General features: G+C 41.6%; 1 protein-coding gene across 2 annotated transcripts in view; it reads left to right on the forward strand.

Annotated features, from left to right (window-relative positions):
• Nucleotides 1-256: 256 nt before the first annotated feature.
• Nucleotides 257-19,853, forward strand: part of LGR5 (leucine rich repeat containing G protein-coupled receptor 5) — a 136,107-nt gene continuing 116,510 nt past the window's right edge. The window contains exon 1 of one of the 2 annotated variants that reach the window (XM_004602671.2): nucleotides 257-753. In XM_004602671.2, coding sequence (XP_004602728.1) covers nucleotides 542-753 — 212 coding nt within the window. In that variant the 5' untranslated portion in view covers nucleotides 257-541. Of the gene's footprint in view, nucleotides 754-924; nucleotides 1,049-19,853 lie in introns of those variants that run through there. The other variant, XM_055118604.1, reaches the window with a different exon arrangement.

Below are 19,853 nucleotides of genomic sequence, written 5' to 3' on the forward strand. Positions count from 1 at the left end.
GGGTCTCTGGTCCTCGGCCCCGGGCTGAGCTCTCGGGAACTGGCCCCGGGGCGGCACGGCGGGAGCTCCCAGCTCACGCCCGCCCCTCGCGCCGCCTGCAGCCCGGCGGCCGGGACTGGGGGGGAGAGAGGGCGGGGGGCGGAGGAGGGAACGTGGGGCCGGGCGGCGGGTGCCTGGGAAGCGGGGCTGCGCTGACGTCACTAGGCGCGCAATTCGGGCTGGAGCGCTTTAAAAAAACGAGCGTGCGAGCGGAGATGCTGCTCCACACGGCGCAGGCGGCCGGCAGCACAGCGCGCTCGGGCCCCTCCGTGGCTGCAGCGACGGCCGTTCGGGAGGCCCGCGTGGCGGCAGCGGGCACGGCCGGGCGCCGCCGCATTTCTCCTCGGCGCCCCCGCCGGGGGTCTGGAGCGCGGCTGCCGGAGCAGCTGGCGCCGGCTGAGCTGCAGAAGCCCGCCGAGCCGCGTCCCGCTCGCCACGGTCCGCAGCAGCCCCGACGCTGCCCTCTGCCCGCGTCCGGCTCGCAGCCCCTCGCCCGGACACCATGGACACCTCCTGGGTCGGCGTGCTCCTGTCCCTGCCGCTTCTGCTCCAGCTGGCGGCCGGGGTCGGCTCCCCGAGGCCGGGCGCGCTGCTGCGGGGATGCCCCGAGCACTGTCAGTGCGAGCCAGACGGCAGGATGCTGCTCAGAGTGGACTGCTCCGACCTGGGTCTCTCCGAGCTGCCCGCCAACCTCAGCGTCTTCACCTCCTACCTGTAAGTTTATCCTCCCAGCCCCGCTCCTGGAAAGGAGCCAAGGGGAGGTTAGCTCAAGGGCAGGCCGAGAGGGCTCCTGGGCTTGCGTCTTCTTTGGACGCGGGAGCACGACTTTGCAAAGGGCATCTTGGCCCGACGGTTCGGACTCCGGGGAGATGCACGTGTCGGCGCCCGGAGCATGCCAGCGCTCGGGGCCCCAGGGGGAAACTTCAAGTGCACCCTCGGGGAAGCGCTGGTGCGCCGCAGTCCCGAGGCTCCAGGGCTAGTTTGCCCGGGAGGATCATTTGCCTGCAGGGTGGGTATTCGGGTCCCCGCGTCTGGAACCGGTGCGCCAGATCCGCGCTGCCCACCTGCCTCTCTCCAATCTCGTCCCAGGTCGAAAAGGACTTTTTTTTTTTTTAGAAAAAAAAAAAAAAGATGCGTTTCCTCCAAGGACAAACCCAACTTGCCCAGCTTCAAAGAACTTCCTTTGCATCCCTTGCACGATCCCGTGATGTAACCTTTTTCTTTTCTTCTTCTTTTTTTTTATTTCCTTTAAAATGAAGTGTTAAAAATGTGGCAACCACAACCCAGGTTCAGAGCTGCCAGAAACGTTATCTTTACCTTTGGCTACCCGCGCCGCCCTTTGAAGTGCCCGCGGCCGCGGTGTAATCTTTAACCATCGCCTCCTCCCGCCGAGGTAGAGGGAAGTGGGCTGAAGGCGGCGGGGCGGGTAAACAGCGGCGCCAGCTTCCAAGAGGAGACCTGAAGCTCTCCGCCATCCATCCTTAGGGATCCACCCACCCCTTCTTTCCCACCGCCCACCCACCCACCCCCACCCCCAGCGCCCCTGTCTCGGGGAGGAGACTGCGACTCATTTCGTAACCCCCCCCCCCCGCCGAAAATCTAGGCTTGGAAGGTAACAGGTGGTTGGGTAGGAGGAATGACCGGAGAGGAACCGGATTCTGGGGACCAAAGGGGCTCCCCCACTCCAAGCCCGCCGACCCCCGTGAGGAATCTGGGGCTCGGTGTCTTCAGGCAGGAGAACCGAGAGACCAGTCTGGCATGCGTGCGCTCTGGGCCGCAAGGTGACTTGTTTAATTTTAATTTGAGGCATTGCGGTGAGCCCACCCCAAGCCCCATGCAATCCCAGTTTCGGCTTCTCTGATGTACCTTGGCAGCATCGAGTTCGGATCTTTGTGAACTCGCGGTTTCCTCGGTTGAGTTTTCTCCAGGGAAGACACAGGGCTAGGAGGCTTGCACAACGCCCTGCCCTGGAGAGAGTGATTCTAGAGACAGTGAGGAAGAAAAGTTCTTTCTCTTTCTGGGCTCTTAGATTATACTGAGCTCAAAGAGAAGGACCAAGCTGCTAATATTTCAGATTGTAGCTGACAGTCCCACTTCATTTGCCATAAAACTAGTTTTGGCTGATTTTCTGTACCTGAAAGGTTATACGGTGATGGGTCTCGATACCCTCACGCTCCCCCAACCCCAGCCCATTCACTGCGTGCATAGGGGTGTTTTTGATGGAGCGGTGGAGCTGTTCTCTCCTAAATGTCACATTTCTTCCTCCTATCAGCTGTCCCGCAGATTGAAATCCTCCTCATCCTTGTCTCATAGTCCCCTGTGCTCTGTATAGTGAAATTCTGAAAGCAGTGAAGGAAATTTCCAGTTGAGATCCTAGAACTATTTTTTCCTCTTCACTCTGGAGAAACTGACTTTATTACATATAAAGAAGGTGTTCAATTCCCCCCCCATGCCATTTATCCTCGTTAACTCTAGACTTGTACTACAGCATGCACTAGAACGCGGAAGATCCATTTATGAATTTGTGTCAGCACACTCTTTTTCCTCCCTCTTGAGAGAAGGAATATTTATTGGGCTTTTGTTACTCAAAGTTGGCATAAGAACCTGCTTCAAAACATTTTCCACATACCGCAAATGCATTTAACTGTATCGTCCCTCTGCTCAGGCCATCGTGCCACCGTCCCCGTTAGCACTGTGGGTACCCTCTGGAGTTGAGACACCAATAGAAAGTTAATTTCCGTAGGTTTTGTCTATTTGTTTGTTGCCCATGCTATTTAATGACAGCCTATACTCTACCTTGGAGAAAATTTTCTCAGTGCCTTATAAAATACTTAAGTATTTGTGTAAAGGGACATGGTGAATGTTACTTTTTCCTAATGGTTAACATTTCATGAATATGAGTTCTAAATGGAGAAATCTATCATGCAATAAATGACCATATCAATGTGCTTCATAATGTGTGACTTCAGAATTGGGTCTTCTTGTAAATTAAAACTGCCAGGGGTCATGAGGTGCCCTTCCATTGTAGATGGGGGTGGGGAAGGGAGTATTTTTGAAACCACAGTAACTGGAGACATGAAGGATAGATGGTGCCCTCTTTTGGTTAACCCTAGAATTAAGTGACCACTTCTTCCTTCACTTGTGCACTCATACAGTGTAAGAGAATTTTTTTTTTTACTCGTGTGCAAATGTGTGTGTGTGTGTGTGTGTTTTCTGGTTTTGTTTTTGAAGAACTTAAAAGTGCCCTCTGTTCATGAAAGGGAGCACCGAATTAGAGATCCATTCCACTGGGCCCAGGGGTGGTTAAACTTGGATGAAAAATCGGCTGTGTGCAAAAGCTAATGTAGGTGAAAGGCCAGACAACTATCTTTTAATGTTTATAGTAGGTTATCACCATAATTTTGAATCACAATGTTATCTCTCGATCTTCCTTCCCTCCCCACAAAAGAACAAGCATTTCATTTTCTTCTTCGGGCTGGCTGTTGATGGCAAGTTTCAGCTGTACACATTTGGCAAACAAATTTGCCACGATCTGATAGCGGGCTAGTCAGACTTGTAGGTGAAAAAAGTTTCCTAAACGTCTTCATAGAGGACTGGAGTGATTTGCATGACTCTTTCTTTCCCAGAAAAACCCAATCTTAAAATAGTGTACATATTAAAATATGAACTCTTTTCTTACTGAATTGCATTCCCTGGTAGATCCGTAACTGAACCACTGAGTCTGGTGGAAACCTTGGGGAAATCTCTATCTTAAATCCTCCCCCCCCCCCCATTGACATGTAAAAACAGACAGCTATTTCACAGTGTTTAATGCGTCTCAATCTGCTAGCAGTAATCTGTCAGAAATGAAGTACTTCTAGCATCTAATCTCATTATAGGTAAGTTATTTTAATACATCAAATGTGGACACACTTGCTAATAGGGTCTTAAAAATTAAGCTCCCCTGTGCTACTTTGATGTATCTTTCATCCAGTTTATGTGCCATCTACAAAGAACTAAATCCTAATGTGACCCCAATATTGGAAATACACTTCACATTGTTAATATCAAACAGCCATTTTATTTTTTTAAATGAAAATTGAATTTTCCGTGCTGTTGCTTAGAGACATGAACATTTCATCCACAAGCAAATTCTTGTCACAGGAGAACCAAAGGAAATAGGAGAAAGTATTTTATTCAATTTTAGATTGGTTACTTTTCCATATGTAACTTTGCAGCAAAATTTAATTTTGCTGATGATTACAAAATATTAGTATTTATAAAAACTGCTCAAAAACCTCAGCTAGCTAAAATGAGTTGGATATGGTATCATACATGTGTTTTGAAGTATTTAAGTTGTGATTTTAAAAATCGAGTAGCAGAATTTTCGTTGAAAATGGTTTAATTCTCCATCCCTTCAAAGTATTTCAAAAGAAAACCATTTTAAATGATGTATCTAAAAGTATTGCTTATACTTTAGCAATCCTTCCAAAAGACAGAACTTTCATACCGGTATTAAAACATTGATCAAGTTCAAAATTTATGGTTTCTTATACAACCTACTTTTATTTTATTTTGCTTTTTTGGATCACACCCAGCAATGCACAGGGGTTACTCCTGGCTCATGTGCTCAGGAATTACTCCTGGTGGTGCTCGGGGTACCATGTGGGAGGCTGGGAATTGAACCCGGGTCGACCGTGTGCAAGGCAAACGCCCTACCCGCTGTGCTATTGCTCCAGCCCCACAACCTACTTTAAAATTTACTTAAAATGCAATAGTGTACATTGCCCTGAGTTTAACCTCCGGTGCTTCAAAATTATATCTATCTAATACATGTTTTATATCTATTATGTCAGTGATTTTTCTATATTTTATAAAACTCTTCCCTCTCTCTGATTCCCATAGTTTGTTAATAGTGTTTTTGTTATATGGACAGTTATTGAAACTGACTCAGTCTGTGTGCTTTTTTTTTTAAATGTAGTGTTTCTGATTTAAATAGTTTGTGATAGAGAGATTTAGAGTACAGGTTTTACTGAGTATGTTTAATATGTACATGGAAAAATTACTGTGACAATAATAAATTTTTAAACATAATAAATATGGCCACCAATCTTTTTCATCATTATGTACTTTCTTAAAAATGAATCAGTCTGATAAGCAATAAAACATAGCAATCACAAATGAGTTAGATTGATACTAAAAAATAATTGTACCGTCATTTAATTTTTTATTTTTTATTGAATCATTATGAGATACAGTTACAAAGCTTTCATGTTTGAGTTTTAGTCATTCAATGATCGAATGCCTATCTCTCCACCAGTATACATTTTCCACAACCAATGTCCCCAGTATCCCTCCCGTCATCCCCACCCCATCCCACTCCCTGCTTCTGTGGCAGACCATTTCCTTATTCTCTGTACTTTTGGGCCTTATGGTTTGCAATACAGATACTGTGAGGCCATCATGTATAGTCCTTTATCTATTTTCAGCACACATCTCCCTTCCTGAGCGATCCCTCCAACCATCATTGACTTAGTGATCCCTTCTCTATCCCAGTTGCCTTCTTTCTCAGCTCATGAGGCAGCCTTCGAACCATGAAGCAGTCTTCCAGGCCCTTGTCTCTACTGAAGTATGGTCATTTTAAATTGTGCTTTATAATGGGTACATTCCCACTGGATCTATTTAAGGAAGTTCAGGAACACAAAGCTGTTTTATGATTTTCCTTACTTTTATTCATGTGATCACTGATTGGTCTTAATTTCCCATCATGACTGTCAGAGGCATAGAGATTTTGCCAAATTAATCAGGTAACCCAATAAAGTTACAAAATTAAAGACACTGCAGGATATCTATATTTTATAAAATACCTCATATCTATTTTAACTGAGTAAGACATATATTTGGTTGTTTACAATACGTGGAGATGCTTTTGGGGGTTTGCCTCTGGAGGTGCTGGAGAACCTTACAATGCCAGGGATTGAACCCCAGATGTCTCCATACAAAGTATGTACACTCGTCCTTTGAGCTATCTCCTTGGATCCTTTATGTTTCTTCTATTAAAGTCATACATTTAAGTCAATAGCCACATATTTAAGTGTGCCTCCAATTACTCCAAATCAGATGCAATAGATAGACATTTAAAAAGTAGTGAACTTTGTGTTGTTTTATAAAATAATTGAGGAGTTAATTATTTACATAATTTATAGTAATGTTAAATGACTCTCATTGTAAATACCCCACTAGCAGATATTTCTGCTAATTGAATTCTTCAAGAGAAGGCAAATTCCTTCCTATGAGATTCAACTGCCTTACTGACTACAGTGTTTTTCTTTATAGAACCTCACTTGTAGTAGAAAGATTAATCAGACCATAGATTATTTAGATCTATTGCTGTTTGTTGTATCTTGCTTAGATTTTATTTATAATTTACTTAGGATTTTGTTAAATCTACCCATGAATTTTAACCTACTGCAGTTCTTTCATTCTACGATCAGTTAGCATGAATCCACATTTTTAATCAGTTATTATGTACTCCAGCTATATGCTCACCATCACCTTTAAAGTTCATTATCATTGGGAAAAGGTAACATTCATAGACTATAATGTGGAGCTTTTCACAAAGTTTTCCTTACTTCCAAATTGATTTTGTTCTCCATAAGTTACAAGATAGAAAACAGACTCATTCAAATCCATTGAAATACTGACATTTTGTCACACTTCTTCTGGTGAAGTTTTTGTTGTTGTTGTTACATTGATTGAACCAAATGAGGATACCCTTTTTGGCATTGGTAGATAGAAGAATACTAATCATTCAATTTCAATAAATGGAATGTTATTAGAGTATAGTAATACTGAAAGACTGGCAAGAGGGTGCTATTAGTTAATAAGGGGACTGTTTAAAAAAGATGTCCTGGATATTAAGGGGATTCAGATCGGAAAGGAAGAAATCAAGCTCTCACTATTCGCAGACGATATAATGCTATACCTAGAGAAACCTAAAAGCTCTAGTAAGAAACTCTTAGAAACAATTGACCTATACAGTAAAGTCGCAGGCTATAAAATCAATACCCAAAAATCCATGGCCTTCCTATATGCAAACAACCAGACAGAGGAAAGGGACATGAAAAAAGCAATCCCATTCACAATTGTGCCCCAGAAAATCAAATATCTTGGAATCAGCTTAACTAAAGAAGTAAAGGACCTCTACAAAGAAAACTATAAAACTCTACTCCATGAAATAAAAGAGGACATGAGGAAATGGAAACATATCCCCTGCTCATGGATAGGGAGAATAAACATTGTCAAAATGGCAATACTCCCAAAAGCATTATACAGATTTAACGCAATCCCTATAGGGATACCCATGGCATTCTTCAAAGAAGCGGAGCAAGCAATCCTGAAATTTATATGGAACAATAAACGCCCATGGATAGCTAAAACAATTCTTGGGAAAAAGATGATGGGAGGCATCACCCTCCCCAACCTTAAACTCTACTACAAAGCGGTAACAATTAAAACAGCATGGTACTGGAACAAAGGCAGAGCTGCAGACCAATGGAACAGGGTGGAATATCCCCACACACAACCTCAAATGTATGATCATCTAATCTTTGATAAAGGAGCAAGAGATGTGAAGTGGAGCAAGGAAAGTCTCTTTAACAAATGGTGCTGGCACAACTGGACAACCACATGCAAAAAAATGGGCTTAGAACTCGACCTGACACCATGCACAAAAGTCAGATCAAAATGGATTAAAGACCTCAACATCAGACCACAAACCATAAGGTACATTGAAGACAAGGTAGGCAAAACCCTCCAGGATATTGAAGACAAAGGTATCTTCAAAGATGACACGGAACTAAGCAATCTAGTAAAAACAGAGATCAACAAATAGGACTACATTAAACTAAAAAGCTTCTGCACCGCAAAAGATACAGCGACCAGAATACAAAGACTATCTACAGAATGGGAAAGGATATTTACACAATACCCATCAGATAAGGGGTTGATATCAAGGGTATATAAAGCACTGGTTGAACTCTACAAGAAGAAAACATCCAACCCCATCAAAAAATGGGGCGAAGAAATGAACAGAAACTTTACCAAGGAAGAGATACGAATGACCAAAAGGCACATGAAAAAGTGCTCTACATCACTAATCGTCAGAGAGATGCAGATCAAAACAACTATTAGATACCACCTCACACCACAGAGACTAGCACACATCCAAAAGAACAAAAGCAACCGCTGTTGGAGAGGATGTGGGGAGAAAGGGACCCTTCTACACTGCTGGTGGGAATGCCGGCTAGTTCAGCCCTTTTGGAAAACAGTATGGACGATTCTCAAAAAACTAGAGGTTGAGCTCCCATTTGACCCAGCAATACCACTGCTGGGAATATATCCCAGAAAAGCCAAAAAGTATAGCCGAAGTGACATATGCACTTATATGTTCACCGAAGCACTGTTTACAATAGCCAGAATCTGGAAAAAACCCGAGTGCCCTAGAACAGATGACTGGTTGAAGAAACTCTGGTACATCTATACAATGGAATACTATGCAGCTGTTAGAAAAAATGAGGTCATGACATTTGCATATAAGTGGATCAACATGGAAAGTATCATGCTAAGTGAAATGAGTCAGAAAGAGAGAGACAGACATAGAAAGATTGCACTCATCTGTGGAATATAGAATAATAGACTATAAGACTAACGTCCAAGAATAGTAGAAATAAGTACCAGGAGATTGTCTCCATGGCTTGGAGGCTGGTCTCTCATTCTGGGCAACTCAGAGAAGGGACCACCAAGTAAAATGTGGTTGGAGGTCATGTGGGGGAAAGGTGATGCGGGCTGAATACAGACTAGAGACTGAGCACAATGGCCACTCAACACCTTTATTGCAAACCACAACACCTAATCAGAAAGAGAGAACAAAAGGGAATTCCCTGCCATAGTGGCAGGGTGGGGTGGGGGGAGACGGGACTGGGGAGGGGGGGGGATGTTGGGTTTACTGGTGGTGGAGAATAGGCACTGGTGAAGGGATGGGTTATCAAACTTTGTATGGGGGAAACATGAGCACAAAGATGTATGGATCTGTAACTGTACCCTCACGATGACTCTCTAATTAAAAATAAACTAATAAAAAAATAAATAAAATAAAAGAATAAATAAATAAATAAAGTTAAAAAAATAAAAATAAAATAAATAAAAAAGATGTCCTGGTCGCAAGAGTTTCCCTCCTATGAAAGCCCATTCTCAGTGTGTACGGTTAGGTTTGGAGGAACTGAGTTGGTTTTTTGTTTTGTTTTTTGCTTTTTGGGTCACACTCACTCAGCAATGCACAGGGGTTACTCCTGGCTCGTGCACTCAGGAATTACTCCTGGCGGTGCTCAGGGGACCATATGGGATACTGGGAATCGAACCCAGATCGGCCGCTTGCAAGGCAAATGCCTTACCCGCTGTGTTATTGCTCCAGCCCCGAAACTGAGTTTTATATAGAGTAAAATTCCAAGGCTACTCAGCTGGTATTCAAAGGAACCAGCTGAGCCCCCACACAGATCTTCATTAAAGTCCTTTGTAAAATACCCTGAATGTAACGAGGAGTTCTTTTTCTTCACGATTTATCCTTATCACTAGATGATGAGTTCCTTCAGGGTAGGAAATTTTCCAGGTTTTTTTTTTTTTTATCCTAACTGCCCACATCAGTACTTGACACTTAAGGAATATTTGGTGAATATTTATAATGTTGAGTGATTAGAATTGACTGAACCAGGTGCTGAAATCCCACTGGCTAAGCAAAGAAAGATAGATGAGAACTATTGTCTGCAAATAACAGAAGACAAGGCTACTAGTCTCCCACAACTTGAAATTCAATTAAATTTTGCTCAGCTGTAGTGATACAATGACTTGTTTAACAGGCACCACAGAATTTAAATATCTGAATTACCTTATTATTTTAATAGCAGTGATCCCAGTTGATATTTATATCATGCTTCCTCTGCCAGGCATTATGCTAATGTTTTACTCAGGGACTTGTCCCAGCCTGATCTTACAACAGAGATATTAGCATCCTTATCCTGAGAGCTTCTCAGTTTTTTTCAAGGTTATCTGTACCACTTAAAAATACTTGGGAGAGAGGGGTGCTGGATCGATAGTCGGTGGGCAGGGTGCTTGCCCTGCATGTCGCCAACCTGAGCTTGATCCACAGTATCTGATACGGTCCCCCTCCCCCCCACCCTGGCCAGTTCGCCACTAGTGACCCCTGAGCACAGAGTCAGAAGTAAACCCTGAGCACTGCCAGGTGTGGCCCCAAAACAAACAAATTTTTTTTTGACTACTTGAAATTTTTTTCAGGGTCAGTTTAGCAATTATACATGAAAAACTGCCTTTTAATTTATAGTCAGACCTCATATCAATCGTTTTGATACAGAAGTATTCCAGCACATTTTTTTCAGGAACACATTTTGTGAAGTTCTAATATCAAAACAATTTCTTCTGGGAATGATAGGATATCTAAACTTTAATTTGTAGTAAAATAATAATACATAGCTTAGGACCACTGTTTGACATTTGGTGGAGATCTTTTCATGTATGTTTTCTCACTACCACAGAAACAATTTTTCTTGTCTCCAAGTCAAAGTCAAATTGGGGTGGCTTCCACTGCCATCCCGTTGTTCATTGATTTGCTCAAGCGGGCACCAGTAACGTCTCCATTGTGAGACGTTTTGTTACTGTTTTTGGCATATCGAATAGCCACAATTAGCTTACCAGGCTCTGCTGTGTGGTTGGGATACTCTCGGTTGCTTGCCAGGCTCTCCAAGGAAGACGGAGGAATCACACCCGGGTTGGCCACGTGCAAGGCTAACCCCCTATTCGCTGTGCTATCGCTCCAGCCAATTTTAGAAGTAGTGTTGGTTTATGTCATTGTATATGTCTCAGGAGTGTGTTTACAGACCTCTTCAAAAGCAAGTTGTCACACCACCTCTGTCTCCTTCTAAGTACCAACATCCCTGTACCAGTCTATTGGGACTCCTTCCACCACTCGATGCTACACATTCCACTTCTTTTCTTGGTAGCCTCAATTTCCACAGCTCTCGGGTACCCATCTAAGAGTTATCGTGAAATTGATTTTCTTTCTTCCCTCCCTTTTTTTTTGTTGAATCTCACATATTAGCAAATCATCCTATGCTTGTATTTCTATTTATGACTTATTTTGCTTAACATGATACCCTCCAACTCTATTCATGTTATCAGAAATAGCAAGATTTCATCTTTTCTTATAGTCTCAGTAGCATTTCATTATGTGAGTATGCTACATATTTTTATTCACTCATTTTTCATTGGACACTTGGACTATTTCTTTATCTTGGCCACTGTAAATAATATTGCAATAAATAGAAGGGAAAATTACTCTTTTTAAATACATGTTTTTATATTTGGACCTATATCTCAAAGTGGATTTGCCATATTGTATGGAAAATCTTATTTTGTAGCATCTTTAGAAATCAGAATTACTGAATTCCACAGAAAGTTGACCTTATCTCTATGGAAACAGTACAGATAATGTATAAGGGTGATACATAAGGTTCCGTGTGTGTGTGTGTGTGTGTGTGTGTGTGTGTGTGTGTGTGTGTGATACCTGGCTATTCTCAGGGGTTACTCCTGGCTCTGTACTCGGGAATTTCTCCTGGCAGTGCTCAGGGGACCATATGGGAGGTCAGGGATCAGACTCAGGTCGGCCACATGCAAGGCCCCCACCCTACCTGCTCTACTATCACTCCAATCCCGACATGAACTTTCTTAACAGACCAAGTTTATTTGAGTTTATATTCAACTTTAAAACTAATAAATTTCAGTGCTATTTATAATAACCAAGATCTGAAACCAATCCCAGTGTCCAGTGATAGTTGAGTGAATAAAGAAATTGTGTACATAAAGGAATACTACTCAGTCATAAGAAAAGATAGAATTTTACCTTTTTCTGCAACATGGATGGAATTAATTCAAACAAAAAAAGAACATTTTTTTTTTGCTTTTTGGGTCACACCTGGTGATGCACAGAGATTACTCCTGGCTCTGCACTCAGAAATCACCCCTGGCGGTCCTCAGGGGATCATATTGCATGCTGAGAATCAAAGCCAGGTCGGCCTCCTGCAAGGCAAATGCCCTACCCGCTGTGCTATTGCTCCAGCCCCAAGAACATTCTTGGTTCATCAATTTAATTTCTTTGGGTCTTTCATTGATTTGCCACTACAAACCTACTCTGTAGTTCAAAGGTATATAGTCAGATGGAGACTAAGAGGTTTATGTCAGAAGAAGTATAAATACCAAATGATCTCACTCATATGTGAATTATAAATAAATTAACTAAATAAAAAATGTTTTAAAAATAAATTAAGCAAGGGAGTAGCCATTGCCCAGTGCTAATAAACCTGAGAACTGAACTGATATTATCTAAGAGAGCTGGGGGAGTCAATGAGATGGATCTTATGGACTGTATATAGTGGAGGGTTGTAGATACTTTCATGTGGTGCATTGTATGGGAATATTGTACCCCTCAAGCATATAAACACTGAAATAATGGTTATCACACTGTTATCAGATTGATGCCAAATGAAGAGTTATTTCAAAGTTCTCTCTATCAATCTGCTGTATTTCTCTGTTCCTTTTTCAGCTATGCATGGTTTAACAATTAAGCCAGTTTTATAGACTTCTGTGTAAATTAGAAATCTGAATAAGTCAGAGGAAAGTCCCCTCCTTCAAACAAAAAAGAACATTTTTTGATTCATCAGTTTAATTTCTTCAGGCCTTTCATTCATTTGCCACTATAAACCTACTCTGTAGTAATCATTTATTGTATTGCCAAGTCAATATGAAAACCATTTCCTAGATGGCCAATAAATTATAAATTATATTTAGTGTGAGCCCTCCGTCAAGAACTGATGTTTCAAAGCTCAGAATGTACTAAGATATACTCCCTAAAGTCTTTTAAAATAATATTTTCATGCTCTTGCTTTCTACTGAAATTACTAATTTTAGATTATTAATCAGTCCCTAATTTTCAAGTGTCACATTTTTCAACATATGCACATTTTTCCGTGTTTACTTTACCCTCCTTACCTTCAGCGAAGGAGTTTTGTTTTCATCTTCTAACAAGGACTTCAAGGAGGAAAGAATCTCATGCATACACCAATAAAAGACAGTGTCCCATGCTGGGGGAAAAGGCAGCTGAGATAGAGAAGGGAACACCAAGTAGAGGATGTTGGGAGGACCCATTCGTGTTGAAAGATGCGTGCCGAAAGTAGACTATAGACCGAACATGAAGGCCACTCAATACTTCTATTGCAAACTACAACATCCAACAGGGGAGAGAACAAAAGAGGATACCTTGCCACAGAGGCAGGGTGGGATGGTGGGGGATGGGGTGGGGATGGTGAGAGGGATACTGGAATCATTGGTGGAGGTGAATGGGCACTGGTGGAGGGATGGGTAAAGGATCACAGTATGACTGAAATGCAAACACAAAAGTTCATAAGTTTATAACTGTACCTCACAGTGATTCACTAATAAAAAAATTTTTTAAAAATAGACAGTGTCCATTATGGCATGTGGGATACCATGGAAATCTAATGCGTTTTGGGGGAGAGACAGAGGAGCCAGCTGAATGAAGGCACCTTCAGTCCAGTTCAGAAGACGAGATGTAGAAGACAATCACTCTGGCCAAAGGAACCCGCTCCAGCCAAGAATGCAAGCCCTGAGCTGACCATCCCTCAGCCTGCAGGACAGCAGCAGAGACCAAGCTTTCAAGTGGTCCTTGTCAGCCCAACCTTCTCCCCAGCATTGCTCATCTTTCACAACTGGAAGCCAAGTGTTCCGAACTGTTACTCAATTTTGCAGCCAAATTCCTTTATTTCCTCTTTCCACTCTCTTCTCTCTCCATCCCTCTCCCCTGCCCCACCTCCAACACACACACACACACACACACACACACACACACACACACACACTTTGATGGTTAATCCTCATACATGCCTTTTTTTCCAAAGTCTAGACTAAGAAGATAACTTAAGAATTGTCATGTTTTACTAACAGACAGGTAAACATTTTTGTGCTGATTTTTTCTTAAAACCTTGGTTAAATAGAATAAGGATGTCTACAAAAGATGTCTATTTGCAAAACTAACCTTCCTTTGATCAAAAAGCCACAAAAGTGTACTTCTCAGGAAAGTAGAAAACCACACATGATCTCAAGTGGAAAAAATATAAAGAATTTGCTGAATTTTTAACCTTAGTACATAACAAAGATATTATTTTAAAGCTGGTTGGTTAATGTGGGCTATGTTAGAACTTTCATTGTGTTGTGTTTGGGTTTACCCAATGTTATTTTAATAAGTTTATTGGTTTGACACACAAAATGGCCCTTGAAGTTTTAAAGTTGTAAGTTTTCTTGTGAGGCATTTATTTAAAGCAACTGTTACATAATCTATTCATCTTGCAGTCTATCAGCATAGAAACAATACTTCACTTTTTGTAAATATACAAGTGAATTATTTAATTATAAAAACTAAATTAAAATTCTCAGATGAGTTTTAATTCTTAACCACCTATTTTATGTTATTCATATACATGAGTGTGTTTCTATATATGCAATATATGTAGAGAGAAATTTTTCCAATAAATATGTATTTTTCAATGTCTGGTAAATGAATGTACAGAATGTATTTGGAGCCCTTTGGTAAATAACAACTAAGCTAGGAAATCTCTCTCTTTATTTTCTCACCATACTTTCTACTTTGAAGGTGACCTTTATGGGATGCCATCACTGGGCAGTGGGTTTACTCAATAATTGTAATGATGTTAACTGCCCAACAGAGTCAAACCTAGTTGGGGAAAACTGCAGGGGAGTTGGGAGGAAACCCAAGGAACAGATAAGGCAGAATTAAGAGACTTCAAGACTCCACTAAGTGCCCTGAGCCCAGATGGTCCACTTATTCTATGTCTCTCTTTATCCTTCTTCATCCTCTTCAAGATAACATCAGAGGAGAGCTAGGAGGATGCACTCTCTTATCTCAGCTGTGCCCCTGCCTTCCAGCACTTCTACCTACAAGATGAAGGCATATTGAGAAAGAAAGGTCTTTGGAATTAAAGCGTCAACTCTAAGCACACCAAAAATTGGGGACTTTGATTTTAATTTGGAGAAGTCATATCACTCTTCCTGTGGTAGGAGACCTTAATTCACAGAAGCCCCTCTCACAAGCAGCTGTTGTTCTCTGAGATTCACATTCATGTATAGGAGGAAGTTCAAGATCTTTTTTCATAGAGTCTTCAAGCTCGGGTGGCAAAAGGAAATCCTAGTTAAACCAGATTCTCCCAAAGTGTAAGCCTATCTCACTTGAAGATCTCTAAAGTTTTAGCTACATGATTAACTGACAGCAAGTATCCACCTTCCACCTTCCAGCTGCTGGCCTTTCCATATGAAGCCCACTTCCCCAGGGTCTTATAATTGTGAGAACTGATAGGTTGATATGTTCTGTTCCCAAATGACCATTCCATAGTAATTTGAAGCTCCCATTGCATGATCTGTAGAAACTTCATAAAATATAGATAATTTATATTGACTACTTTTACTAGATTTATTTAATGATAATAGAACAAATGAAAAGCTACAGCTAGCAGCTAACTATATTTAGGATAAATTCTACTGTAAAGAACTAAAAGGATAATCTTTTATCCACAAATTACCAGAATGACTAAGCTGTATACCTAAGGTCACATTACACAGTTTCAGACTGAAATTCAATCATGATTGCTGGAGCATTACCCTAATTGCCCAAATAAACGAAATTAAAATCATTTAAATGGGTTGCAGAGGCTTTTGATGAGTCAAAAGCTATGTCTACCCATGGGATTTAGAATGTAAAGAACCTTGGAGGTTACCTAATCCCACACCGTCATTTCACAGATGATGAAATTCACGTTCTTAAGAGGTAAATAGCATCCCCAGGTCACATAGCTGGCAAAAATGGAACTGGAACCTAGATCTTCTGAAAATCACAATTGACTGTTCCCTCTTGTTACTTTTTTGCTCCAGCACCAGATTCTCACATTTTAGAACTCCTGGTTGCTCTTCTAGATGTTGCTAGGTGTCCAGTGACTTGTGCATGTTATGTGTGTTGATATCTAGGTATGCGACTGAACTTTAACTTAATCTCTGGGGCAGAGCAGTTTTAGACACAGGTACAATGTATTTTATTTTTATTCACTCAAAGTCTGCAGGACAGAAGCATGCAGATTAAGTTTGAGAATAATTTCTGTTCATAAAACACTAAATTTGATTTGTGATTTTAATTTGGCTCAATTTAGGTTTTCTTGAAGGGCAGCAGGGCACACCCTTAGTGCTCAGAGGCTATTTCTGGCTCTGTGCTCAGGAGTGACCCCTGGCGGTGCTCAGGACCAAGGGTTAGAAGCAGGCAAGCCAAGCACTGATCCCTCTTAATGCTTCTCGTGTTGGTTCCAGCTCTCTTCTATCTCTGAAATAGCTCATGTCCTTTTCCTATTTTGCCTGGATAACTATGACAGTCTTTTGTCTTGGTTTGCCTGGATCCCCCAAGACATACATCCCCGCAACTACTCCAGTACTTTGTTGAAGATGCAACTCTGGTCACATCTCTTAGATTCAATCCGTCAACGGTTTCCTGTGGTTTTCATGATAAAGTTTAAAACTTTTAGCCACAAAGCCAACTACTCTCGCCTCACCCCACTCCCGGTGGGAGCCCTGCTGACACTTCCCAGCATATCTTCTCTCCAGTTCACCAAACTACACTTTCTCTCTATGTCTCAGCCTCCAGGGGTTCGTTCACATGCGTTCGTCTCTCTTCATGGATGCATTTCTTCTTTATCTGACTATTTCTGATGCTTGCACATCGTGCTGAACAAACCCATCATGAGATGCGCCTCCCTTGATCACCATAGTTGATCCACATGTCTGTTTCTACTCTATAGGGCTGTATATCCCTTTAATTATTGTGTTGGGGTCAAAGAAAAAAAGCAAGTTCCCTGGATTTGGAGCAAAGCACAGAATCCTTGTGTACTATATTGGTTTTTATTTCTGGGTTTATGATGCTTGGATAGTCTGGAGTCTTGCTAATCCAGAAGAAACCGACTTTCCCACAGATACGAACGCAAAGACTTAGCAAATGATTGTTCTGCCAGGGTATCTTCCAGCCAATCGAATCCACCTCATGAACCATCTCCTCTATGGATCTTGCAGGACTTGGGCACTTTAGGAGTATATTCTCTGTCCTAGTCAGTCCAGGACCAGGTCCTAGACAACTCAGGACAGTCCTATTCCCTGGACACTACTGAAATTACTGAAATAGCTCATTCAAAATTTTCTTTCCCTGTCTATTGCATGGAAACCACAATTAAAGTTCTTTCTCACGCTTTTCCCCAACTCCTCTGCCCTTCTGCCTCTTGACTGACTCTGGGGCTTCCCCATGTGACCTGATGTTCTCCATACTCTTGAGAACTGTTACTAATAAGTGATCTTTTCAGTAGTGTTTGCCTTCTCACCTATTGGCTGCATCATATCAACACAACATGAAATCTACCTTTTTAAATACCCAGTGACATTTGTGGAATATAAAGTAGCATAATATGAGATAAACACCTAAGGACAGTAGAGATAAGGGCCAGGAGGATCACACCATGGTTTGAAAGTCAGCCCCATGTGCTGTGGGAAAAGGCAGTTGGGACGGAGAAGGAATCACTAAGTAAATGATGATTGGAGTGATCGCCCAGGATGGGAGAAGAGTGCTGAAAGTAGACCAAGGTCAAACACGATGACCTCTTAGTATTTGTATGGCAAATCATAATGCCCCAAATTAGAGAGAGATTAGAAGGATGGTACCTACCACAGAGGTGGGTGGGGGGTGAATGGAAGCTGTGAACAATGATGGTGGAAAATGTGCACTGGTGAAGGGTTGGGTGCTCGAGCATTGTTTGACTGAAACACAATCATGCAAGTTTGTAACTATATCTCATGGTGATCCAATAAAACTTCTTTAAAAATAAATAAATAAATAAATAAATACCCAGTGTCCATGCATGTTGGTGACTAGGCATATTCAAAAGGAGTTTGTAATGAGGGCACACGAAGAAAAGAGTCAGTTTCCTTTTCTCTTTAGGAGACCCACTCTTGTCTCCCCAAATTCCAAGCCTCACACATTGTTCCCACTTTAGTGGTTAGAGAAAGGTGTCATTTTTCTAGCCACTCAATGTGTTTCAGGTGGTGGGATAGACTAATTTGATCCCTGGTAAAACCTTATAATGAAGGGGGGACAGAGATGTCCTTTCCATTCAACCTGAAGACTGCATTGTGAATGCCGGAGAATAGAAAAGCAATTTTTAAATGCTTTTAATTTTTTACCTAAATTTCTCATATGGCCATCTTAACAAACAGTAAAATAATTGCTACTATTATTACTTTAGAAACAAATGCACCTTGATATGAAAATCACAATTCTATTTGGACAACTTCGGTAGGTTATACTGTGCCTCCACTTTCTCATCTGTAAAAATGGCAGTAAATAATAATGTCATCTTTTCACTCTGCTGTTGTGAAGATCAGCACAATAATGCATGGGAAATACTTTATTTCAAAACTGCTGTATACATCAAATGGCAGGTGCTATTGCTTTTACTGATGATAAAGTTACAGTTGTTAGAACTATACTTTTCAGATATGCAATGTTTCCTCTTATTGCTAGTCCCCTAAGTCACTTGTCCTGAAATTCTACAATGTAATTTTTGTTATATAATTTTTTTTGTTTTTTGGGTCACACCCAGCAATGCACAGGGGTTACTCCTGGTTCTGCACTCAGGAATTACTCCTGGCAGTGCTCAGGGGACCATATGGGATGCTGGGAATTGAACCCGGGTCGGCCGTGTGCAAGGCAAACGCCCTACCCGCTGTGCTATCGCTCCAACCCCCTATTATATAATTTTTTTTTTTTTGGTTTTTGGGTCACACCCGACGATGCACAGGGGTTATTCCTGGCTCTTCACTCAGGAATTACCCCTGGCGGTGCTCAGGGGACCATATGGGATGCTGGGATTAGAACCCGGGTCGGCCGCGTGCAAGGCAAACGCCCTACCCGCTGTGCTATCGCTCCAGCCCCATAATATTTTTAAAATATTAGTAACAAGGAAAATAACAGAGTTTCCTAATAGGTAAAAGAACAGAGGAGGTAAAAAGAGTGGATATCTCAAATAAGTAGGGCCAGCATCATCCTGCCTTTATTTTAGAAAAGTATTCTAATTTTCCTTTCTGTATTCTATTTTTTGGAGGAGGTGGTCATACCCAGCAGTGCTCAGAACTTATTCTGGCTCTGTGCTCATGAATCACTCCTGGCCATGCCCAGGAGACCACATGTGGTGCCAGGGATTGACTGGACAGTGGCATGCAATACCACTGTGTTAAGGTTAAACTCCTTAACCACTGTATTATCTGTCCCATCCTGAAGTTTCTTATTTTCACATAGATGTAGAGCATCATGTGAGCAAGTGAGCACTGAACAAACATCTAGGTGATTGATAGCAAATGTCCACTTTGTGATATTGGAGACTGGTACTTACGGTTACGAGATTACTCCTTAGACACAACTTATTGACTCACCCATAATTTGTGGCCTTAGACTTGAATTTTATTTTTTTAAGGATTTAAAATTGATTTAGAATATACTAATGGCAGTTGATCACCATAGTGATTCAATTATTTGTATACGTTGCAAATATGTCTTATACCCTACAATAAGTCTAAATATCCCTCATCATTCATAA

The sequence above is a fragment of the Sorex araneus genome, chromosome 10 (assembly GCF_027595985.1).
Source record: "Sorex araneus isolate mSorAra2 chromosome 10, mSorAra2.pri, whole genome shotgun sequence".
Classification (NCBI taxonomy): Eukaryota; Metazoa; Chordata; class Mammalia; order Eulipotyphla; family Soricidae; genus Sorex; species Sorex araneus.